The sequence below is a fragment of the Terrapene carolina genome, unplaced genomic scaffold, assembly GCF_002925995.2.
Source record: "Terrapene carolina triunguis isolate 2854851 unplaced genomic scaffold, T_m_triunguis-2.0 Scaffold42, whole genome shotgun sequence".
In the NCBI taxonomy this organism is placed as follows: Eukaryota; Metazoa; Chordata; order Testudines; family Emydidae; genus Terrapene; species Terrapene triunguis.
In genome coordinates this window covers 52,117,515-52,129,694 of record NW_020664393.1, presented here as the reverse complement: position 1 = coordinate 52,129,694, position 12,180 = coordinate 52,117,515, and the positions used below count along the sequence as shown (strand labels likewise).

General features: G+C 40.2%; 1 protein-coding gene across 1 annotated transcript in view; it reads right to left on the bottom strand.

Annotated features, from left to right (window-relative positions):
* Window positions 1-1,090: 1,090 nt before the first annotated feature.
* ALLC (allantoicase) overlaps window positions 1,091-12,180 on the bottom strand; it is a 31,476-nt gene continuing 20,386 nt past the window's right edge. The window contains exons 9-12 of the mRNA XM_024215777.3: window positions 4,387-4,460; window positions 2,676-2,784; window positions 1,722-1,849; window positions 1,091-1,291 (exon numbers count right to left, since the gene is read on the bottom strand). Of these exons, the coding sequence (XP_024071545.1) occupies window positions 1,139-1,291; window positions 1,722-1,849; window positions 2,676-2,784; window positions 4,387-4,460 (464 nt within the window). The 3' untranslated portion in view covers window positions 1,091-1,138. The remainder of the gene's footprint in view (window positions 1,292-1,721; window positions 1,850-2,675; window positions 2,785-4,386; window positions 4,461-12,180) is intronic.

The following is a 12,180-nucleotide window of genomic DNA, read 5'->3' as shown; positions in this document are numbered from 1 at the left end:
TCACCATCACACCACTTCCCCCCAGAAGCAATGGTGCAAATGAGAGGTGCATAGGGCCACCTTTTCCTATCTGCAGTATATCATGATCATGTGCCATCACACAAAAAGCCTCGCCATGCCACGTGGAATCAGCCCTATGCTGAGCACTTTTTTCTCTCCAAAAGAAATGTTGCCTCATTCAGTATAATCTAGGCCCAGGATCACAATTTTCAAAACTGGGTGCTTAGAGCTATGCTTCTGAAGCCATATTTAGGCACTTAATTCAGTGACCTGATTTTTTTAAGTGCTGAGCACCCAATAGCTCCCACTGACGTCAAAGAGAACTCCGGGATACTCAGCATTTTTGAAAATCAGGTCACTGATTTAGATCACTAAATATAGATTTAGCAACATAACTTTAAGCACTCAGTTTTGAAACTCTTAGCCTAGGCTGCTAGAGAAACAGACAATATTTGGGTGTTAGGTTACAGCAAAAAAGTGCAAGAAAAAGGAGGGTTAAAATCATTCTATGTGTTTTCATAAAGAAATACGTTTCCAAATTCCACCAATATATTGACACACACACAAACTTGAGGTTGACAGAGAGACACAACCTGTCTTTCTTCTTAGGGTTTGGAATCTTGGCAAAATAATTGACATGAGTGAAAGCAGTAGAACATAAGTAGAGCTTTTTGACTGGCTTATAATTAAGACAGACATAACAATAAAGCAGAGCCTGTCTCTGATTTATTTTTATTTAAAAATGCCATTTCTTTTCACCAGTAAGACACTGGAGGCAGTGCATTTTAGGGTAATTAGTGGATTTACGTAGTGGTTAAAATAATTAGGCCTTCAATTTTGATTCTCACAAAGATGAGCTATGATCACCCAGGAGTGCACTGTGTTATCATTGATTGATTTTCCCCAAAAAATACATTTCAGCAAAAATATATTACATTCATTATATTCCTAGGAGTAGAGAAGTCATTGTATTATTGTACAGCCATAATACATACAGAATTGTTATGTTTGAATTATTGCTGGGGAAAAGTCATGCTTAGTTTAATGCATGTGTACCGTTCAATGAATATATTCAAGTTTATATAAGTGAACATCCATTCTATAACCCTTAAAGCCTTTTTTAGAAAATCCTCTTCATTCATTTGCTTGTATAAAACAGACTCCGTGGGAAACCCCAGAGACGCATCCTACTTACACCTCCATCAGGAACAATAACGAGTCTCACATGAGTGATTACATCCTGCATTTGCAGGGCAGTACCGTCAAAGAAATGCCTCTTGTTAGGCTTAAGCTAAAACAAAAATGTAAGGTAAAACTGGCATACTTAAATACTGCCTTTTAACAGAATAACTGTTACATATAGACAGAAGGGTGCATATGTCCACTAAAACTTTAGCTACAGATAAAATAGATGAAATTCAGGTACACAGAGAAGAAGCTACAAAATGCAAGAATCCAAAATAATCTCCTTATCATTTGATATACTGTATAATGCTTCTCCATCCCCCAAGAAAACAAAAAGAAAAAGATCATGAAAACAAGATGTGTGTCCACTTTTGCTTACTATACTCTGTAGTTTTGTCCTTGTAGCGTTTGGAAATTGATCTACTCATATAAAAACCTGCAAAACGCTTTTTTTTTAAAACGTTATTTCAACACAGCCAATAGGCTATAGGCTAACAGTCCACAGTGCTCATATGATCTAGAAATAAAAGCCTTACCTTTGTAACAGAAAGCAAAGGATTCCATTTTGGATTCTGTTTAAGGTTCCATTTCTGTGTTATACAATCTTTTTCTTCTTGTGTGTTCAAAACACAGGCTTCGAGTTTGCAAGTATCTGGAAAGTTACCTGATAGCAAACAGTAACATGCTTTTGTATATTTTTGTTGCATTATAATTATTTTCTTAAGATAAATTTATTTTAAAAACTAAACTTAGGCTTTCAGAGCTGAAACACAGAGTAATGAATTTCACAAAACACAGATTTGATTCTTTACGTTTGTACTGCAATTATGGCTAGAAAAAATAAGTAGAGCTGGACAAATAATTAAAAAGCTATTTAGAAATATTTTAATATAAAAAAAATCACAAAGCTTGTATTTATTCATGAATATTAGTGAATTATGCACCCACCTCTATCACCAGGACCAATAATGGAAAACATCCACATAATTTATTCCATAAATTCCACATTCATCATACTATATTTGTTCAATAAAATACATATATTCTACAAATATTTGAAACCTACTGCTTGAAGGAATATGGTTTGACTCTTTGTAACAATTGATATAGAATGCTCAGATTCTCCAATCCATTCAATTGGGTGACTTTAATGGAATCAGGATTTTAATGACAAAATTCCCACGGACTTCAATGAAGCCAGGATTTCACCCAGTGACTGCCCTCAAAGATTCCCCCAGCATCGAGGAATCCTCCCCTGACTTAGGGCAGCTATAATGGCTTCTATGGTACCCAGTCCTGGTGCTGATATGCCCAGCAGAAGGGAGATACACCCTAGGTGCCCCTAAGCTTAGCTGATCATCAACTGCTGAAACAGTTTAATTCCACCTTTCCCAGGAACCAATGGTCCTGCACAATATATCTATGGTACAACATATATTTTTGGTATGATCAATAAAATACAGGGGACAAACAAGAAGCATTTGTTTTACCTTTAAAGTGATTAGTGTCTATTTCAATGTGAGTTATTACACAAGGATGTGCCAACCGGAAAACTGCCCATTCACTCCCTGGCATGAGGAGGATACCTTTCTCATCAGCCTGAAAATAAGAGGGAAAAAACTTTTACATGGTTCGATGAATCACAAAAATCAAAAAGGTAAAAGCAAGGCATGGTACATTTTTGCATTTACTAGCTGAACTTGGTTTCTTAAAAGTACATTTTACTTTCAAACTATTGAATGAATCTGATTAAACACCGGATCCTCCACCTCCCTTCTGACAATGAGAATTTTTTCCGCAAAAAACTATATTACCCCAGTAAAGCTACCTTCACGGAATGAGTTAGAGCCCTATTAATAGGACTGAGTAAGATATGGAATCTGCAGGTCAATACAAATATAATGCATTTAAAGAGAGAATTCACAAGAGTTTCAGTATGTTTTGTTATGGATAGCTGTAAGATGATGAGTAGTTTCTCTTCAAGAAGAAATCCCATTTTTAGAGGCTGAAAGCCAAAATCATCCTAATCTTAAGGTTCCAATAAAGAAAAGTGAACTAAAGGAGTAAACAAAGTGATCCCTTTCCAGTTGCAGGTGCCAGCATTCCAATCATTCCACATACACCTCTACCTCGATATAACGCTGTCCTCAGGAGCCAAAAAATCTTACCGCATTATAGGTGAAACTGCGTTATATTCAACTTGCTTTGATTCACCGGAGTGCGCAGCCCCCCTCCTCATCCCCGGAGCACTGCTTTACCACGTTATATCCAAATTCGTATTATATCGGGTCGCGTTATATAGGGGTAGAGGTGTATCACATCATATGTAATTCTTATGATAAGCATTCAACCTGTTTTCCATTATTTAGGGCCCCCTTTGACATCAGTGGCAAAACTCCTATTGACTGCAATGGATGGAGGATTAGGCCATTAATAATTTGCTCCCTTAAAACCTGCTTGCACATTTCTCAATAAATACTGCATCCTTTAACTTTATTATTTTATTCATTTGTCTCTCTTAAGAACCTGGATTCCCAAAGATGATAGAGCTGCAGTAGTAATCATCTCTCACATTAGTATAGTTCAGGGGTAGGCAACCTATGGCATGCGTGCTGAAGGCGGCACGCGAGCTGATTTTCAGCGGTACTCACACTGCCCGGGTCCTGGCCACCGGTCAGGGAGGCTCTGCATTTTAATTTAATTTTAAAAGAAGCGTCTTAAACATTTTAAAACCTTATTTACTTTACATACAACAATAGTTTAGTTATATATTAGAGATTTATAGAAAGAGACCTTCTAAAAACGTTAAAATGTATTACTGGCACGCGAAACCTTAAATTAGAGTGAATGTATGAAGACTCGGCACACCACTTCTGAAAGGTTGCCGACCCCTGGTATAGTTCATTTCATTATCAAGAGAGGTTAAGAATCCAGACAGAGATGGTAAGAAAAAGACAGACCATATACGGCCTAATAGCTTTGAACTAGACCTAGAGAATATATTGCAATGCCTACAATATGAGTTGCTGCTACCTCCTGGGAACACAAGACACTCTACGAAAACATTATTTTGAGATTTCTTTTAAATCTTCTCAAGTTTCATTAACACACACACACACACAAATATATATATACACCTCTTGGGGGAAAAAGAATTGTAAACAGATCTAAAATCAGAACTGTAACTCATTTATTCCTTACTTTTAAAACTGGTGGCCTGTCCGGTCTTCTTGCTGTTTCCCAACCATCTTCCATGGATGTTGCTCTTCCTAGCCCTACAAAAATAGGTAACTGTGAACAGGCTCCCCCTTCAGCTCCTGGAAACCCTGGCTGGTAAGTCCTTTTTGTGAATTAAGCAGCACATACAGGCCAGCAGGGTATTTCCACCACGTGACTTTATTGATTTTTATATTCCAAGTACATCACAACATAGCAGCAGTCATGTGTAGCCCCTCTCCTTTCTTTTCCCGTCGTTTTATGGTGCAGCAGACTCAGCATGTGAGACTATGGGCATCACCTACCTCAGTTTTCACATAAGCAAAAACATCAATGTCCTGTATCCTTAAAACAGCGAAGTGACGCTTTTTTAATGTTACCCCACTTTCCCAGTACTCTCACCAGTCCTTTTGGACTATCTTCTTTCATCCCAAGGCATCTTAGATTCTTTATGACTAACTTTTTCTCTATGTAATTGTCCTTGCATTGCCACAGCAGATGCTCAACTCTTTCTTGGACTTTGCATGCATCACACAACCCATCTTTGTGCTTGTTTAACAAATATAAGTTACCATTCAGATCACAGCGACTTGTTAGCACACTAAATGTAGTTAATTCATTTCTTCTGTCATAGTTATTAAGTACACTACTATCCTCAAGTTTAGGACATATTTCATAGAACCTTTTTTCTTTTTTCTCTTTGGCCCATAGTTCTTGCCATTGCTTCTTAAGTTCTCTCTTAACCAAACTTCTGATGTCCTGTTTACTCAAAGAGATCTGTATATCAACCTCCTCATTTTAAGGCATTTTTCACTGCTTTATCTGCCATTTCACTGCCCAGTATCCCAACATGCACCGGAATCCACACTATTACAATGTGTATACCCATTTGTACTACCTCTGTAGTTATGAACAACAGTTCATTGATTTAGTCATTCCTGTTTTATGTGGCTCCCCTTCTAATCACCATTATACCTAATAAAGAGTCAGATAGGATAGAATAACAGACATAGCTGGGCATACATCCCTTATCCAGGTGAATCCATTTGTGTCCCATGGAACAGATATGGTGAATGCTACTATTGCCATGGTTGAATCATCGCTTCTGGTGCAGGAGAACCACATGGTGTAGTGTGATCACATCATTTTGGAAACCTGGGATAACCAGCAGTGGCTTCAGAACTTCTAAATTATGAAACAGACCTTCATGGAGATGTGCGATGAGCTTGCACCAAACCTCCCACACCAGAACACTCGATTCAGAGAAGCCATACTGATGTAAGCAGAGTCAGGATGAGCTCTACCCTGACATCTGGTGGCAAATTATGGCGAGTGTGGAAAAGAACTCCAGGGGCTGATCTTGTTTGCATAGGCACACCCACTCGCCTGGCATGAAACACAGCAACTGAAAGTGGTTACTTTGGCTGGTGTGGGATCCCCAGTTTCTCTATTATTGGGGCAGGAAGAATAAAGTTTTGTTACCCTGATTCTGTGAATCAAGGCCAGTGGAACTGTTGTATGACAGAAGGACTGAGTGAGTCCTTCACCATTACCTAAGTAGCACTTGCTTGACAAGGGGCATGGGTTACAAAACCCAGTGAATTGAGAGAGGATGGGGACAGGTATTTGTACCTGATGGTATGGGCCCCCTCTGAGGGTTTGAAACACCAATTGCACCGCCTCCTCTCTCCACTGTTGAATGTCAGAGCTAACTTTGATTCCCTTAGGAGTCTAGTTACAGGCTGCTGAGCTGAATTCACTTTGGGCCAATGGTGCACCAGCACTGGGGCTCCCCTACTATACTATGAGCTGAAATCGCTAAGAGCTGAAATCACAAAAGAGCTGATGTTATTAAGAGCTGAGATCACTGAGTGCTGTGTTAACTAGTGGGGGAGCCTGAAGCTATATTGCTCAGCAGCTGGCGGAGCAATTTGTGGGGACGACTGGAGGAGCAGTGAGTGCCGTGGAGCCTTGCGGGGCCGGTTGGAGTGGCCCAAGGAACGGCGAGCGGAGCTGTTTGCGGGGACGGCTGGAACGGCTCACAGGTCGGTGAGCGGAGCGGAGCAGCTTGTAGAGTGGAGCAGTTCGTGGGGTGGCAGGAAAGTGGACTGGCTTGTGGTGAAGGCTGCGGCGGAACCCCCACGGAGAAACAGACGGCTGGCCAGCCTCGGATCACGTAAGGTGCCCCTTAACACCCTGCGTGCCCCCCCCCCTTTTACTCTGGGGCTGCACTGACCAGGGACAGAGACTTTGGGGGTTGTTGGACTTTTGGGACTTTGGGTGGTTGCTGGACCCAAGAGACTTTGGGGCTGTTGGACTTGGGGGACTCTGGGTGATTTTTGGGTTGCTGGATTCAAGAACCAAAGGGAAAGGACACAGCCCCATTTGCTGGGGTGGGTTTTGCTCATGGTTTGTGTTATGTGTTATTAAACATTTTCTGCTACACTCACACTCCGTGCTTGTGAGAGGGGAAGTATTGCCTCTTAGAGGTACCCAGGGGGGTGGTATGTAATTGTCCCAGGTCACTGGGTGGGGGCTCGAGCCGGTTTTGCATTGCGTTATTGAAACGGAACCCCTAGATACAGAACCCGGCCCTTGTTGCTGCCAACTTAGATGGGCATAAGGGTTACACTAGTGCAGAACCAAGTGACTATTGCCTTGTGGAAACCAACAACACCAGATAGTTACCTGTCAGTTGCAAACCAATGAGGTGTTGTAAAGTCCACTGTTGGCATCATGGTTGTGCAGGTTTGCAAAGCAATTAACACTGTGCCAACAGTATGCCCGTCAATGACCACAAAATTGGATAGACTCATAGATCTCTGAATTCCAAATTCAGGGATACAAAAGGCCATTCCGACTCTACCTGTGTAGTCTTCTGTAGAGTCATTGGTAGAGATTTGGCCAGAGAAATCTATAAATTCATAAGTCATAGTCATCATATTTAATGATCCTGCTCTTCCCTTTGTTTTTTCATATAATTCCAAATCCACAATGAGAGAGACAACTGTCCAGCTATAGTTCGATTTCCCATGACTAAAGATTTTAATTTCTCCAGACCTTCCTTTTCACCCAAGTCTTTTACCCATCTTTTGACCCTATTAGCATATGAGAGCTTTTGTGGCGCCCAGTTACTTCTTGTCTACTTAATTCTCAACAGTCCTCATATATTTGTTTTGTATTCTTATCTTCACTATTTACATTAACCTTAGCCCAAAAGGCAAAATCTAACAATTTAATCCTTAAATTTATAGGCATTTCTCTGGTTGCTACCTGAAGCACACAAAGGAGTCGTAATACTTGCACCACATGTAAGTCACAGAGCTTGGGCTTGGATCAGCTTTTGTGTGTGTGTGTGTGTGTGCTGATTTAGAAGCTGAATGAAAGGCTTAGCATCCCTAATATATAACTGGTCTTTTTAATGTCCTGTACAGCAATAACAATGTGTTCCTATCTGTACCCCAATTGTTCCCAGCAGATTCATCCTATCTTTACATTTAGTCTTGATATTATCTATATAACCTTTTCAAGTTAGTTTATCATCTAACATAACTTCTAAGAACGTAAAATTTTGAACTACCTGTATTCTTTCTGTTTAGAGATACAGGTTCCATTCTTCCCCAAACTTCCTTTTTTGTGAAGATCATTCCCTTTGTTTTAGCAAGTGAACTTAAATCCCTGAGTATCTCCCCATTCTGAAATTCCCAACTGCCTCTTTCATTGTCTCCACAGCTATTTTAAGTCTTCTATGCTTGGCCCATATAACACAGTCATCAGCAAATAGAGTAATACCTATTAATGCCCATATACTCTCCAGGAGATCATTAATCATAACATTAAATAGGGTTGGGCTGATAACGCTCCCCTGTGCAATACCATTAGTAAGTTTATAAATATTCAAAAAAGCCGCCACAACCCTGACTTGTATGGTTCTATCACATAAGAAATCACTTATCCACCAGAACATTCTTTTTTATTCCAATTGCGGCTAGTGTATACAGCAAGCCTTCCCTCCATACATGTCATATGCTTTTTCAATGTCCAAAAAGACAACTGTCATAAACTCTCTGTTCCTCATGTTTTTTGTATTTCTGTTTCTAATCTTACAATATGATCAATTGTGCATCTTACTTTCCTGAAGCCACTTTGCACACAATTTATAATTTGTTTTTTTTCCCAAGTTTGCTACTATTCTCTAATTTATCATTCTGGCATTTAATTTCAAAAAGAGGAACTATGCAAAAATGAAGAGGTTAGTTAAACAGAAATTAAAAGGTACAGTGACTAAAGTGAAATCCCTGCAAGCTGCATGGGCGCTTTTTAAAGACACCATAATAGAGGCCCAACTTAAATGTATACCCCAAATTAAGAAACACAGTAAAAAAACTAAAAAAGATCCACCGTGGCTTAACCACCATGTAAAAGAAGCAGTAAGAGATAAAAAGACTTCCTTTAAAAAGTGGAAGTCAAATCCTAGTGAGGTAAATAGAAAGGAGCATAAACACTGCCACATTAAGTGTAAAAATGTAATAAGAAAAGCCAAAGAGGAATTTGAAGAACGGCTAGCCAAAAACTCCAAAGGTAATAACAAAATGTTTTTTAAGTACATCAGAAGCAGGAAGCCTGCTAAACAACCAGTGGGGTCTCTCGATGATAGAGATAGAAAAGGAGAGCTTAAAGACGATAAAGTCATTGCGGAGAAACTAAACAAATTCTTTGCTTCAGTCTTCACGGCTGAGGATGTTAGGGAGATTCCCAAACCTGAGCCGGCTTTTGTAGGTGACAAATCTGAGGAACTGTCACAGATTGAAGTGTCACAAGAGGAGGTTTTAGAATTAATTGATAAACTTAACATTAACAAGTCACCGGGACCAGATGGCATACACCCCAGAGTTCTGAAAGAACTCAAATGTGAAATTGCGGAACTATTAATTAGGGTTTGTAACCTGTCCTTTAAATCGGCTTCTGTACCCAACGACTGGAAGATAGCTAATGTAACGCCAATATTTAAAAAGGGCTCTAGAGGTGATCCCGGCAATTACAGACCGGTAAGTCAAACGTCGGTACCTGGCAAATTAGTCGAAACAATTGTAAAGAATAAAATTGTCAGACACATAGAAGAACATAAATTGTTGGGCAAAAGTCAACATGGTTTCTCTAAAGGGAAATCGTGTCTTACTAATCTATTAGAGTTCTTTGAAGGGGTCAACAAACATGTGGACAAGGGGGATCCAGTGGACATAGTGTAATTAGATTTCCAGAAAGCCTTTGACAAGGTCCCTCACCAAAGGTTTGTACGTAAATTAAGTTGTCATGGGATAAAAGGAAAGGTCCTTTCATGGATTGAGAACTGGTTAAAAGACAGGGAACAAAGGGTAGGAATTAATGGTAAATTCTCAGAATGGAGAGGGGTAACTAGTGGTGTTCCCCAAGGGTCAGTCCTAGGACCAATCCTATTCAAGTTATTCATAAATGATCTGGAGAAGGGGGTAAAAAGTGAGGTGGCAAAGTTTGCAGATGATACTAAACTGCTCAAGATAGTTAAGACCAAAGCAGACTGTGAAGAACTTCAAAAAGATCTCACAAAACTAAGTGATTGGGCAACAAAATGGCAAATGAAATTTAATGTGGATAAATGTAAAGTAATGCACATTGGAAAAAATAACCCCAACTATACATACAATATGATGGGGGCTAATTTAGCTACAACAAATCAGGAAAAAGATCTTGGAGTCATCGTGGATAGTTCTCTGAAGATGTCCACGCAGTGTGCAGAGGCGGTCAAAAAAGCAAACAGGATGTTAGGAATCATTAAAAAGGGGATAGAGAATAAGACGGAGAATATATTATTGCCCTTATATAAATCGATGGTATGCCCCCATCTTGAATACTCTGTACAGATGTGGTCTCCTCATCTCAAAAAAGATATACTGGCACTAGAAAAGTTTCAGAGAAGGGCAACTAAAATGATTAGGGGTTTAGAGAGGGTCCATTATGAGGAGAGATTAAAGAGGCTAGAACTTTTCAGCTTGGAAAAGAGGAGACTAAGGGGGGATATGATAGAGGTATATAAAATTATGAGTGATGTGGAGAAAGTAGATAAGGAAAAGTTATTTACTTATTCCCATAATACAAGAACTAGGGGTCACCAAATGAAATTAATAGGCAGCAGGTTTAAAACAAATAAAAGGAAGTTCTTCTTCACACAGCGCACAGTCAACTTGTGGAACTCCTTACCTGAGGAGGTTGTGAAGGCTAGGACTATAACAGCATTTAAAAGAGAACTGGATAAATTCATGGAGGTTAAGTCCATTAATGGCTATTAGCCACGATGGGTAAGGAATAGTGTCCCTCTGTTTGTCAGAGGGTGAAGATGGATGGCAGGAGAGAGATCACTTGATCATTACCTGTTAGGTTCACTCCCTCTGGGGCACCTGGCATTGGCCACTGTTGGTAGACAGGATACTGGGCTAGATGGACCTTTGGTCTGACCCAGTACGGCCGTTCTTATGTTCCATAATTTTGCTCACACGTGATGTGAGGGCAATAGGCCTATACGCATCAGGTACTGTGCATAATTTGCCATGTTTTGCTTGTTGCCAATAGTATTCCTTGTCCCCATATATTATTATATAATTTCAGTAAAACTCTTAATCTCCCTTCTGGTAAATGCTTAAGCATTTCACTACATATACTATCTTTACCTGAGACTGTTTTTATTTTTGTCTATAGCTTTTTTGAGTTCCTATATGCTGAAATTTTCATTCAATATGTCATCTTTATATTCTACTCAGCCGTGTAAGAATATATCCATCCCTCTCTGCTCCCTATTCTTAGGATACAAATGCTTCTATTCCTTTTTCTTCTTCCTAAACTGAAGCCATTCCTCACCCATTACTTCTTCTCCCTCATTTTCCAACATAAGTTCCAGACTTTCACTTTCAGTCTGTATTTCCAGCTATGGTCAGCCAGTCAGCCACCAGCCCAAGTTGCCCCTGAGTTCCAAGCCCAGCTCTCAGCCTCTCCCAACCTCACCAGCAGCTGGCCCCCAGCCCCGATGCTTCTCCCTGGCTCCGCCTTTTTTACTGCTTGCTTTCTTCTCAGAGCTATCCAGCTGGTGAGCTAATTGCCTCATGAGCTTCTCAGGTTTCCTACGGGTGCAAGTGATCTCTTCTGCCCTTTCAAACCCAAACTAAGTCCCTCCTACTCTGAGGGATTGTATACACTACAGGTTATATTGATATAACATGTAAGCTACACCATCCTAAGCACCAGTATGGACAGCTCTGTCAGTGGGAGAGCTACTCCCTTTATGTAGGTGGTTTTATTATGCCAACGGCAGAGCTCTCTCCTGTCAGCATATAGCGTCTTCACCAGACATGCTACAGTGGTGCAGCTGCATCAGTGCAACTACACTGCTGTAGCACGTCTAGTGTAGACTAGCCCTAACTACAACCAGTGCTCTGGGTGTTCTACGAGACCAGGGTGCTGGCTTCCAAAGGGCTCAGTTTATAGCTACTAAGAGCACCCTGTCACAGTAACACAGTGGAGGGTATTCTCTGTATATCAGCTGTGGTTTCTCTCTGCTTTCAATGTTTCTTCTGAATTCAGTGCTCAAGAAAGATGCTAGATCGTAGTTTCCAGGTATGTCAGCTTGCTGTATATCCACTGAACATGTACATTGCAGGCAATGGATATGCTATTTTCATCACATTTCCCCACCAGTATGCCACAACCATAACCAGGCAAGACCATTTCTAGGGGGACCAGAATAGTTGT